The sequence below is a fragment of the Brachyistius frenatus genome, unplaced genomic scaffold (assembly GCF_029030835.1).
Source record: "Brachyistius frenatus isolate BFR_SWC_R1_liver_20210118 unplaced genomic scaffold, ASM2903083v1 Contig_51, whole genome shotgun sequence".
Classification (NCBI taxonomy): Eukaryota; Metazoa; Chordata; class Actinopteri; family Embiotocidae; genus Brachyistius; species Brachyistius frenatus.
This window is the reverse complement of record NW_027210650.1, coordinates 1,081,229-1,094,812: the sequence shown is the minus strand read 5'-3', so window position 1 is coordinate 1,094,812 and position 13,584 is coordinate 1,081,229. Positions and strand designations below refer to the sequence as shown.

General features: G+C 45.1%; 2 protein-coding genes across 3 annotated transcripts in view; both read right to left on the bottom strand.

The window, feature by feature from the left end:
* myo1d (myosin 1D) overlaps positions 1-13,584 on the bottom strand; it is a 200,672-nt gene that overhangs the window by 42,686 nt on the left and 144,402 nt on the right. The gene's annotated exons all lie outside the window — the stretch shown is intronic.
* On the bottom strand, positions 1,980-5,329 carry ormdl3 (ORMDL sphingolipid biosynthesis regulator 3). 2 transcript variants are annotated; one of them, XM_069704588.1, is made up of 4 exons: positions 4,980-5,329; positions 3,897-4,155; positions 3,320-3,471; positions 1,980-2,201 (listed from the first exon to the last, which is right to left on the bottom strand). In XM_069704588.1, exons 2-4 carry the CDS (start codon positions 4,068-4,070, stop codon positions 2,066-2,068), a joined length of 462 nt encoding a protein of 153 aa, XP_069560689.1. In that variant the 5' UTR covers positions 4,071-4,155; positions 4,980-5,329; the 3' UTR covers positions 1,980-2,065. The 2 variants fall into 2 exon arrangements, with proteins under 2 accessions (XP_069560689.1, XP_069560688.1); XM_069704587.1 differs by having other exon boundaries at positions 3,897-4,158; positions 4,984-5,329.

Below are 13,584 nucleotides of genomic sequence, written 5' to 3'. Positions count from 1 at the left end.
TTGACTAATCATTACGAAAGTAAATTGTGGTTTCAAGTCAACCATAAAAAAAATAAAAAAAAACACAACACACTGGGTTGAATCAAACCACCGTTCAGCCGGTGAGTCACACCCTCCTATTTCATATTATTACTCACGGATGTTCGCTATTCAAGACGAGGTGTGTCTTAGCGACATTTTTCACCGACACGTCAGACTTCCATCGCCGAGAGCTATTAAAAAAATACAAATAAAAAAATCCTACGCATGCGTTAGACTGGAAATATGTTAAACTTTAAAAGACTAATTGGTCGCTGTCTTTTTTTTTTTCCAATGAATTGTGACCTTATTATTGATACTTTTACAATGTTCTCACTGTAATAACGAAGAAGCCCTTTATGTTCTTGATAGATCTGAGATTGGATCTTCGTTTAGTCGTGGATGAGCAGACCAACATCTCTCGCTTCGTTTTGGTAAAAATATCGAACCTTAAAGCTGCACTGATCAATATTTTTCACATTCCCAAGGGATCAAATGACTGTTGAATGTGAGTGGAGGTTGTTCTTAATGATAAGATCATAATCCCATGTTGAAGTTCCTCTCAGCTATATGGAGTTTTTCGTATCTTTCAGCTAATTGTTTTGGTTTTCCAGTCCACAAACTGTTCTCATTAGTCTTGTTTGCAGCACCGGTAGGCAGCTATGTTATTTTATTATATTATATTATATTATATTATATTATATTATATTATGTACTACCTGCTCAGCACCAAAGTCAGCTAAAAGCAGAAAAAGAAAGTGTAGCTGGAATAACTAAAGGGACTGATGTGTTTTAAAGAGTTGGAGCAAACCAACACAAAGTCAAATGAAAACTGAACTTCGGGTGGCTCGAAACATTTGAAAGCTAAATTAGGTAATAAATCAGTTCTGTTTAAAGAAATGTCAGGTGGCCCCAGCTGGCATAAATAATGCAAACAATGCTGCTTAAAATAATGTTATTTTCTTTCTATATCGTGGGTGAATGTTTTCTTCGTTACATTATTGGGAGGAATTTTCTAATATTCTGCTTCCTTCTTTTGTGTGAATGTAGGTGAACACGATAAAAGAAATTATTAGCATTTCAAGACTAACTGCGTGGCTAACGTATTTGATTTCACAAGCGTACCTATTAAACTGGTAAGTCCATATGTGATCTACCTACAGGTGACCAGCTCATGCTAATGGGTCCTGAGTAGTCGCAAGTATCTGTCCTCATAGTTAGTGCCGGGACAGAAGTACTGCAGGACTTTTGGTTGGACTCGAGTGCTCTTTGTTCATACATTCTGTTCATTGGCCAGACGGTTCTGCAGACAGACTCAAACTGGGACGAGAGGTGTCCAAATATGGAAACGGTCAGACAAAAATAAGAGTTGCTTAACTTCCCAATCTCTGGCCCTGAGCGGAGCAGCGAGGGGCTAAAAATAAACCCCTTGTGGTTTCTGGTGTCTCGCCTCTGCAGCAGCTCCCAGGTCTCTCACCGTTTCATTAATAGTATTGCTGCTGTCCTCCGAAGGCCCAGAAACCTCGAAGAAAAGAGGAAAGCTACACGTGAGAGTGGAGCTGAATAAATACAGCAGTGTATCATTACACACAAAATAACTCTTGATTGCTGCCTCGGTGTGCCAATAAGGTTTTACAGTGTCGACTTCCCTCCGAGAACGCGTCACATCCACAAAACTCTCACTTCTACGGACACGATAATCCAACTTTAAAAAAAAATAAACGCTTTCTAAGTGTTCCTGGCAAACCTGCGACTCGAAAGAAGCCAGGCGATGAGTAATCACGACAGAACACGTTCCCCTTTGTGCTCTCTCTTTAGTGTTTCGTGCGTGTCTCTCTGCGGTGGTGCGGTACCGTGGCGGTTATCCTCGGTAGGCTTCGTTCAGAGCGCCGCGCCGCTCCGCAGAGCCCGCCGCCAAAAGGGCTCCGGACCCTCGTGGGGACCCTCCCCCCTCCAAAAAATTTAAAAAAATCAAGAGGCCTGATACTCTGCGTGCTCTCAGCAGTCCGCGGGGACTTCAGGGAAGGAGGTGTCCTCTTCTGCCTCGTCAGTACTTGTTAATCCCGAAGATCCTCACGCCGTGCAGCTGCGGCAGCTTGGGGATGAGCACGGTGAGCAGGGAGACGGTGTTCACCACAAAATGGACCCGGTCGTATTTGGTGTAGAAGCTGGTTAATATATACCTGAATTGAGGGGGAGAGATGAATAAGAGAAGTAAGGATTACAGAGGTGGAAAGCGAATTGCTCATTAAATTTCACATCTGTCACCATTGAAAGTCGTTTTGTTTACAAGCACAACAAACGCTTTAGTAGAAGGACAAAAAAAATGCAAAAACCTTTCACTTAGTTTTCTTCAGATAATCACAACATGTTTTTCCAACTCGAAAAACTGTGCCGACACTCGAACGTGTGAAACGACGTCATCGTTATCAGATGAACTGTGATGTGCTGCAAAGCCAATTTACATTTCTATCACAGCGACTCCCTCGGCAGACGGCCAGAGTGACACGTGATCAACATTCAAATGCATCTAAAATAAGTTCACAGGACTTCCTATATAAAGGCTGACGGTGCGCTGGCTACATGAAGAGATGTGGGTTATCACGGTGGAACAGTGGAGTCAATTAGAAACTACCCTGCTTTGATATAAACAGCACTTTTGGGTGGGACTCCACACACCACAAGGGATTTTTTTTTTTTGGTGAGCTGAGAATGAGGAACTGCACATCCTGTTCTCTGCTGAGCAAGTAAGGGCATGTTTAAAAAAAAGAAAAAGAAAAAAAAGGCTCTTCGAGTACTTTTGCAGATGTGTAGTTCCCCCATCTGGAGCCCAAACACTGACCGCTTGATTCTTCCTGCTGTCGGCGCTTTGCATAAAAACATGTCCTTTTGAAATTAGTGTGAAAACAACGCGTGCACCTGCAGAACTGCTTTCACTACAATGTTCGGGCCGAGCTGGCAAATCCACCCCGAGGGACCCGGAGAGCTTTCTCCGTGAACCGAACTCCGGCGGTTAATAAGCACAGAAAAGGCCGAGGAAACAGCGAGGGGTGCTCCTGCTGAACACTGAGGCCCAGAACAATTTGTTGGGCTGGGCTAATAAGGGAGCAGCAGGGGGATGCTAATCAATCCGTACTCTCTGTGAGGACAACACAAGAGAAGTACATTTCATAATGAAAAGTTCAGTCCGAACTAAAAGGCACAAATATGAAGTCCTGTATTTTACTACGAGCTTCCATGAGTTACTTGAGTTCATATACGCGGCTGAAGGCGGAGCGTCGCTTTTTAGAGGGCCACTTACAGGACAATGGGTGTGATGGTGAGGAACTTGCGTGAAGCGGTGAACTGCACGCCGTAGTCCATCTGCTCCCAGTGCGTCAGGAGGCGAGCTTTGCCCTGATCGGGGGTCTCGAAGGGGGTCCCCTTCACCGTGTGAAGCAGGAGGTACATGCACTGCAGTAAACAAAATACACAGTCGAGAGTCGACAAGAGGAGCGCTGTTGTAACATATAAGCAACATAATGCCACGCCTGTGATCAGATCTCGCCTCCGTGCTCTATATGCAAATTATGAGCACATCCAGGAACGAGAGTAGAGGTGTCGAAGCAACGGGCAGTTAAACACAAGAAGACGTCCTCCACCACTGCAGCCTCATTTTAACGTGCTGCGTAGTCAAACTTTCTTGCATATTTCACTTTTGCAAATACTTTGAATATTTAGAGTTCGTAATTCACGACGTGAACCGTCGGGACTCGACCCGATCACACGTCAAGTTCAGGCTCGAAATCAACGAACGAGCTGGACGGACGCTCTTCCGTTTATGATGCAGGACTGAGGAATACTTCAACTCTGGACATGAAGCAGCAGGTTCCACTGACCAGATTGTGAATGAGGTTGGTGAGGGTCCAGACCACGGGCACGCTGGCGAAGGGGATGCTGAGCAGGATGACGTGCAGGAGGCCGATGCCCAGGATGTACGACAGCCACATCCCCCGGCTGTTCATCACTCGGGTGTTGGGGTTCACCTCGCTGTGCGCCGTGCCCACGTTCATGGCGGCGGCGCCGTGACAACTTCCGAGCCGCTCCGCCGGCTGGTTTAGAAGTTCGAGCGCTCAGTGATCTCGGTGCGAAACCAAACTCCTGAAACGTAAACGCAGAGAAGTTTACGCCTCGTTTTTTGTTGTTGTTGTTGTTATTTTTGCAAACTGCATCTGTAAAAGATCACGTGGGTCGTCTTTTCTACAGACGTATGTTAATGAGCTTCACTATACATGAAAAAACACTGAGCTTGCCCCAAACTTACGTTGTATAACACAGACAATCACTTCTACGTAGGACTGGGCAAAGAATTCGGTATTATCTTACATCAACTATCGTGTTATCTGTGTTTTTCTTTTAAAGACCGCTGCTAGCTGCTGTTGCAACAACTCATGTTCACATACCTCCAGAGGTATGTGAACATTATATTTCTTCCACAAAACTTTTAAACCAAAATTTGAACCATGTGGCCCAGTCCTACCTGGCGAAGCATATCCAAAGGAGCTACTGTTTTACTCGGCACAAATTGCACAAATATAAAAAGCTAAAACAATATGATGATTTTAAGGGACACCTGGCAGCCAATCAGAACCCAGCATTTTCTATCTGCCGTGGTACACATCGGGGCTAAACTGAGGCTCATTTTAAGAAGTAACATTTGGCTTGAAGAAAAACTGCTGAGCAAGCCCACTATCTGCCTGGTCAACAGCCACTGATTGAGTAAACAGTGTGGCAAGAGCCTGGTCCTTCCAGCGGGCTGTTTCCTAAGTTATCAGACCCCCCCCCCCCAAAAAAAAAAAAAAAATCTGACTGAAAGCTAAATTATCAATAACAAAGGAGCTTGAAGTGGACTACCTAACACAGCTGGAGTTCAGAGCAGGCTAATACAGGTCTGTTATAACGGAGAAAATAAATCATTACACTCACTGCGGAGAAAAACGGCTTCAACTCCGACCTGTCTGGGCACTAGAGTCCGTTATCACGGTTGTTGTTGTTGTTGTTGTTGTTGTTGTGTTATCGATGCCTCCAGTTATGTAACTGATACTATCACTGGGAGACTGGCGGGACTCCGGCGCTTCCATCAGTCATCCGGAACCATCTTTCAACTCCAGACGTGGTTGTAAAGCGCAACGGTCGCGCTCGCGGACACGCAGTCCGCCGACGCACGTCCACTTTTTCCTTCGTCTTCTCGCCAACAGCTGGTGACAACACGGCAGAGTCCACGGTGTCGCGTCATCGCTATTCGGTTTCACGGCCGCACGCTTTCGCCCGAGTTTTTCTGCTCTTCGCGTGCCCCCGCGATTGGTCGCTTCGTGTCACGTGGCTCGACGCCGGCCTACCACGGCTTCGTGCGTTGAAAGAACGTGGGCGACGCCCCCCCCCCGACGTCAGAGCGGAGGAGGGGCTAACGGAAACGAGCACGATTGGCACTTCGGGGGGGGGGGGGGTCACAATTTAATAACGGTACAAATTAAAACATTTATAAAGCAGGACATATAAATAATGTAATTAAACAGGGTTATATAAAAAAATAAAAAATAAAAATATGTAGTTTTAATTTTTAAAAGTGCATTTGCTTCATAACAAAAGTTATTTATTGAAATTAACCAGCTTTTGAAAAAAATAATGTCGTGGTAATATCGTAACGTATTTAATTTATTTACTGTACGCTGTGATTATTTTTCATCTTTTAAATGACAGAATTTGTCTGATAATAATCTTGGTGTCTGTAATAAGATAAAAAAAGATCTCAGATGATGATTTCTTTCGTAGGCAAAGCCGTATGATATAATCACAAGCAAGCGTTCTGTTACGCAAATTTGGTATGTGCACAGACGTAGTGAGGAAGAAGCATGTGGAACTGCAGACGTGATCATTAATCTCTTGTATAAATTCATTTGTTGGCTAAATGACTCCATCTTCTATGTTTTTACTACTATAGTCCAAAACATCCCCACAGCAGTGCTTTTGAGTTAAATGGTAAACACCAGCATGCTCTCAATGCTTCTCTTCAGCAGATATCATAATTACCTGCATCACCAACTTATTAAGCTATTATGTTATTATAATATTAGCATATATGCTAATATGATGCTAATTATATCTAATAACCAATAAACATTGAGTAGAGCACAGCTTGTGGTAACATTTGGTATCAAACAAATATTGGAAAAATACAAATATGCAGCTGATAATGGTGCTACATTGAAAACGTTTGTTACAGTTCATCCTCAGGGGAGCATGAATGTTTGTAGCAAATCCGCAAAAACATCCATCCAAGACACACGTCAAACAAACGTCAACGTTATGATGCCACCAGAGCAGAAGTAGACCATCCAAGTCAATAGGATTCATCTTTTGGAGACCATGAATTTCGATGTGAACTTCAATGCCAATAACTGCTCAAATATTTCATGCTGGACAGAAACGTTGCGACTCGACCAACCCTTCACGTACCAATCGTAGCTATCGCTAAAGCCACGAGCCAAGCTAAAATTAAAGTAGCTCCCACATTCACCCGACAACATAACGGTACAACAGATAAGGCCAAGTGTGTATCATAGTTCTCCAGACGTCCTTTTCACTTTAGTTAGAGCTGGTCTCTTTTCTTTAATTAAAACAGATGCAGCGCTTCACGCCTGCATACAAAGGGAGGCCCTCGACGCCTCACGTAGCCGAGGTGAGAGGAGACCTTCGCTGGAGGCGATAAAGATGACTGACGTGGCCGAAGCTCCCCCCCCCCCCCCCCCCAAAAAAAAAAATTAAAAAAAATCAAAAGATCAACAGTGTCATGTTCGAGATCCCAAGATAAGCCCAAATACTAATTTAGGCCCACAGTAGCCCGAGGCTCGAGGGGTCAACAGTGTTCGCCTTGAATACCGATGTTACGCGACACCCGATGTTTCAAAGGGGCGCCCCGGCGATGAGTGGCATCAAACGGGTTCGGCCGGCTGACGGCGGACAATGTCATACGCTCGCGGTCTAACCGTGTTAGCTCTGTAAACCTAGAGCTCTGCTCCAACTGCGAACTATGGATGACAGAGCCGTGAGATCATTTCTGGCACCCGCAACAATGGACAAATACATGACACTGATAAAATACACCTGAGGGGGGCGGTGGGGGGGGGGGGGATAATGACATCAACAAGTCCTCATCTGTACACATTTGACATTAATAGACAGAACATAAATAAACCTACCACATTTTCCTCACTGTGGGATTAATAAAGTCTAAAGTGACTTCTAAATAATATTTCATTCAAAATCATGAAATGTCTTAAACTTGAGCTATTAAATCAGAATTTGAGTGTCAATTACATACGATAATAAAAAATAAAATAACATTTTTTAAAAAGCCAACATGTTTGAAATTATTAGTTTGTTTTAACGTTTTATTTTACGGCGCACATCTGAAAAAAAAAAAAAAAAAAAAAAAAACCGTAAACCAAGCGGGAGTGGATATCGGATCTTTGCTTGGAAGATGATAAAATCAAAGCTTGGAAATCCTGCGGCTGCATGCACTTCTTCACAAACCACAAATTGAACAGATGTTTAGATATGTTCCTCTGTGATCTACATTTCTCTACACTTTAGCTGTTGCCCTACAGGTGTTGTAGACGAGCCTTTCAGACGTAATGTGATCCCGTTACTAGGACTCACGCCAGTAACAAGAGCTTTTAATGGCGAGATGTATTTCATATTTCAGTAGCTGCCTTTAGCTGCGAGACAAGTATGCACAACAAACAATTCATAAATCTGTATCTAACTTCAGGCTTTATTGCTGTACCTAACATGCTTGTATTTGGTGGCGACCATTGAAATTCCTAAGAAGAAAAAGACCAGGATAGAAATCTAAAGTGCATTTTTTTGCTTCTATTTTATGTTTCATTTCAAATATTGAATGCTCCTTTGTTTTTCCTAAATCATCTACGAGCTATTGAAGCATACGTAGTCCTTACACTACTTCAGCAAAAACAATCCCTGGAGAGAAATCCTACTAATATTAAACTAATGCACTTTTGTTTCACGTCGAGAATGTTTTTTTTTTTCTTCTTTCAAATTGAGCTCCATTCATCACTTTAGATTATTTATTAACCGGCATCGTGTTGACAGATTTCCCTCTTCGGGCTCGTGACATCAGGATTGAATGAGAAGCCAGTGACTGCGGGAGACCAGCAGATGTCACCGTCAACACACTCTGAACTGGTTTGCCTCCATCCTGAAAGTCTGGACGTCGAGTAACTTTAATACACGGCCGTAGGAGCACAGTGGTGTCGTCATGATTAGGAGGTATAACATCCAGGTCCACCTGGTCTTTACACGCGTCGCCACCGATCAGCCTCGTTAGCCGCAAACAAATACTTTGTCTTTTTACGGTGGTTATAATGGGACAAAGATTTCGTTTTTTTGAGTACGATGAATTAAAAGTTCTCATTTTCAACAGGGATAACTAAATGAAATGGTGGTGGTTGTAGTGTAAACGATAATTGCTTGATACTTTATTAATTTATGTCATTGTGCCAATTTAGTTATTCTCGCGCTAAGGTTAAAAGCTGTGACGATGCGTCGGCATACTGAGAGGAATTTCTAATATTTTGCACACCCCATTTATGTAAATACCATTTTATACATTAAAATGGACAAGAAAACTTTAAAAAAAAATATAGCGTGTAACCTGTATTCATTATTGTTTCCAGAAGTTTTGCGACTAATTCGTCAGCATTTCATATTTCCACCACTTTTCCAGGCTCACTGTGAGGCAAACGTGATGACGGCTGGGTATCTGTGTGAGTTCCTGAATTTAAATGGTGTACATATGAACTGTCAGGCAGCGCAGCCAAAAGAATTTTTACATTTTAAAAAGCTGCAAACAATAAAATCAACAGAAAAGTCAATAAATCAACGGGTTAATAGAGGAAAGGCATCTTTGCAAATGAGTGTGATGCTTTTAATTATCAGACTGAACCGAGCGATGCTGCGCAGAGGGGTTAGATGGATATATAGAGAGAGCTTTGTGGCTCTTAATACAAATATGTTCTTAAGGTCAATGGCGCCGGGACTTGAACGGCCTTGTGGGGTGAGCTGGTTGTGACAGGAATGACACTGCCGGGGCGGTTTATCTCCAATAGGAGGGGTGGACTTGTGACCCGGGCAGGCTTGGATGATAGCCTCGCTGGAAAAGGCTGACGCAGGGAGTCCATTATTGCCCCTGGAGGAAGCTGAGGATTAGAACACCAAAGAATTTCAATAAAAGAAGTGTCTGTTTGGGGGTCGGGGAGGGGCAGAGGGATGGTGAAGGTGGTAGTGTGTGTGTGTGTGTGTGTGTGTGTGTGTGTGTGTGTGTGTGTGTGTGTGTGTGTGTGTGTGGGGTGGAGAGAGGGGGTTAAGGGGGGGGGGGGGTCCCCTCATTGTCCCAATAGTGATTGAGAGCAAGAGGAGGGGAGTGGGATGGCATTGTGTTCGCAGCTTCTCTGAAGAAGGTGGTTATTAGGGGGGATGGCTAAGGAGGGGTGAGGGATGGGGAGGCTGTTGACTCTTCATCTTGTGTGAACAAAGTCTCTGGCACATAGCCCTCTTCTGTCCCCTCTGTCCCGGACCTTTTTTTTTTTTTTTTTACGAGTGCCATGAATTCTGTCCCTCTCTGGCGGGGGGGCGCGGGGGACCCCCACCAACTCCAACCTGCACCGCAGCACATTGTGGGGCTTAAGTGCCCTTTAATTAGGCCGCCTCAGTGTCCGGCTGAAGACCGCTGAGGGGTTTCAGGCTCTTCTCTGTGGGACCTTGCTGAGCGGCACACACACACACACACACACACACACACACACACACACACACACACACACACACACACACACACACACACACACACACACACACACACACAGCCGAGGGATGAAGTGTTTGCTGCTCTAATGAAAAAGATTTATTTAAGGGAAGAGTTCTTGTCCTCTTTGTCCCTTGTCTTAAAAAAAAAAAGTCCCCGACAGAGGCGCTGATATTATCTCTAACACCGCTCCACTTCCAGGACACATTAGCGAGGACTCCGAAATGAGGCAGCAGCCTCTCAGCCCACCGAGTGGCATAACACTGCCAAAAGTCTCCAGACGCATCGCGAAGTAAACACAACTAACTTCCTGCAGAAAGAACACGCTGCACACCGGGGCCCTCATTATCATCGGGCATTAATTAAATCGGGCTATTACTTCACATGTGGAGGCAGCGAAGAAAATCTGTTTCGCGGTCATAAAATATGGAGTGGAAGGGGTTTCCATCTTTGCACATGATGCCGTGCGAATCCACTCGAGAAATATGTAAAGGAGCGTGAGTTCACATAAATTCTCACAACACATGCACGAGCTTTTGTCTTTGGGATGGAGCACATTTCATTATGATAATAGCACCCAAAAAAACAACAACAAAAAAAAGTATAAGGAGGGAGGTGGGCATAAGAGGCATCTGGAATTTGCCGAACTACTCCAACAAAATGAGTAATTTCTGGATGCCCCATTGTGTGAAGAGCTTACAGGGCTGAGGTGCTCTGAAAGGACGAGGGCAAAGGAAGGATATAAACACGGGAGCAAGTGAACTAAAGTGGAAGATGGAAGCAACGAGAGACGGAGAAGAATGATGAAAAGGAGTTTGTGAAGGGAGCGGGGCGGGATTGGGCGTGTTCAGAAACTTTTTTGCTACAAGCCCAGTGTGTGTAGATACCCTCCTAATCCTGGTTTTATTGGCTGCCTGTGTCCAGCCATGCCGGTCGGATTGACTAGGGGAGGGTAGGAGAGGTGGGGAGGGGATGGGGATGGAGGGGTGTGGTGGTGGTGTGTGGGGGGGGGGGAGGAGGAGCTGAACACATGTCCTTCTTTGTGGTAATGCGCTGATTAGGCCTGAGAAAGAGCCGGACCTGGTTACGGCCTTTCTCAGGTCACCGTAGAAACCAGCCCGGTAGGGGACCCTCTGTGTGCGCCTCCCCCTCCCGTGCACCTACTGATGCAGACACGTCTTCCTTTGCACATATCGGTACAAAAAAAAACAAAAAAACACCACCACCACCACCACATTTCAACATCAGCCTCCAGCGTTTCTGACCCCGATCGCTTGTTTGCCTCTTCCAGACGGTTCGCGATGTACTTGTGGCCTCAACCTGGGAAACGTGGTTTCAATGTTGTTCAGATGCGGACCGCAGACTGATTCCACTGCCTGCGCTCATAAATTAGGCCGCTGTCAAAATTCCCCTAATCCAACCCTGGCCCCGCTCGCGCTGTCTATCGCTCCCGCACAGCAAGTGTCATCCAAATCCCAGCGCTGAGCTCGGCACATTTCTGACGATGCCGTAACGCACGACAATGTTCATAATCGAAAACAGACCCGCCTCATTGTGAGCGCCGGCGCTGACACACCGCATCTCCAACTCCAGGCTGGGAGAAGTCATCTTTATTGGTATCATGTCGAAGACTCCACCACCACAGAGGACACGTCATACAAGTTGCACCGAGATATCTATCAGTTATCGTCATATTTAACTCTCCCCCTCCTCCCCCCCCCTTCCTCTACTCTCCAACGGGGGCGGTAGGTCGAGTGCTGCTCAGTCACTGCCCGTTTCCCCATCTTCTTTGTTAAAGGGGAATAAAACACAGAAGGGGCGGGTGGAGGTGGCGAAGGTGGAGGGAGGGGATGGGGGGTGGGGGGGCACTCCGCTACTGACCTCCTGACTGTGGTCACTGGGCACTCGGCCGCCTCAATGCAAAGTGCGCTCCCAGCCCCTGCTGAGCAACCTCACAGCCCCCTTCAGTCCACCCAGCTCACTCATGCCCCGGAGGTCCCCCCCCCCCACCCACACACACACACCCTCCCACAACCCCCCCTCCCCCCCTCCTCCAGGCAGCACACATCAGAGGATATTTGGATGAAGTATAAACGCTGCCATAACATGCAAAATTTACTTTTTACGACTGTTAAGGTGTTTATGTTGACATCGTGGCAAACTTTGTATTTAACAAGTTGTTTTTTTTATGGAAGATTTATATAAGATATTTAAAACACAATACGGCACAGGTACGAGCATTAATAAAAATGCATCATCCCTCTAATTATGTCAGTCAGAGTTCACTAAACTATTTGCCCGTTTCACGCTGCTTAGGTGCCACAACGTGTCATTTAAGATTGGTATAATTTTTCAAATGATAACGGCAATATTCAGACTTGTCGACATAACGACATCATACCATCACGCGGGGTTAAAAATATTACAAACTTCACGTGCGCAAGTTTTTGCACGCTGACGAGCACGATGGAGCGGTTCGTTCCCGATAAGCAAACTCTTGTTTCGTTGCAGCTTCTCGTTTTTGAAATTAAAATAGTTTTCAGTATTTTTGTTGTATCACCAAGAACATAGGAAATATTAGCTACAGGTAATCCATTCGGACTCGTGCGTGATGTTTTTAATAAATGTCGTCAAATCACATCTGAAAAAATGTTCAGTTCAAAATTCAGCAAGAACCAATGTCAAAAAATGATTTTTGTGCCTATCGACACTCAATTAGAGGACTTTGAATATCATGTCGCGCACACACACACGCACATATACATATATATAAATAAATATATATATATTGAATAAATAAACTACTGTATGTATGACAACGTGGTACCAATGACAGCATCAGCAGGTAAAATGATCGAGACACTTCACAGCTTCTCTATTTATAAGAAACAAATCTAGATCTCCTGTGAAATTTACACCAAAGATCTCCAAGTGTCCTCGGCAGCAGCCACGTCGTTTTGGTTGTCGTCGTCGTCTCCGTGACGACCGACGGAGACAAAACTCCTAACGAGATGGTTATCGTTTGATCTCCGCCGCGGTATCTTGTTTGCATTCGTCCTGATCAGTTTTCCTGTATGCGAATCGAATGCGTTTCTTCAGGCTAAGTCCATCGCAAGTGTCCCACCCTCCTCCTTCTCCTCCTCCTTCTTCCTTCACCCCCCCCCTCCCTCCCTCCTCCTCTCCTCCTCCTGTCCCACGGCTGCTCGCCCCACAGCCCATCAGAATGACAATAGTATTGATGTAAAATGTGTCGCCTTTGGGCCGCTGAAGCATATAACCCCTTCGCATGCCTGGCCCAGCCACCGCCGCAGTTTATGGCTTTATTGTGTTTGCCTTTTATGTCCTCCCCTGTTGGGACGGGCGGACCACAATTTAGAAAATTCACTGTATATGAGCCACCGCGAGTGGGGTTCGAGATTATGCGTGTGTTGACGTGTGTGCGCACTGTATGCACTTATATCCGGATCAATTAGTCAGGGCGCAACACCTAAAAAAAATGATATATATCAATGTGTCAACGTGCATGTCGCCGTGTGTGAACTGAGGAGTCTCCTGTGGATTAAAAAAAAAGTTGTCCTGCATCACCTCCACCTCCAGACACTTTGTGGAATTTTTTTGTTTGTTGTTTTTCTTCCCCTCCGACGATCGCGGATTAAAACAAGTTGAGTAACGACTCCGCTCTACCTTTTTCTTTCGCGCGTCCC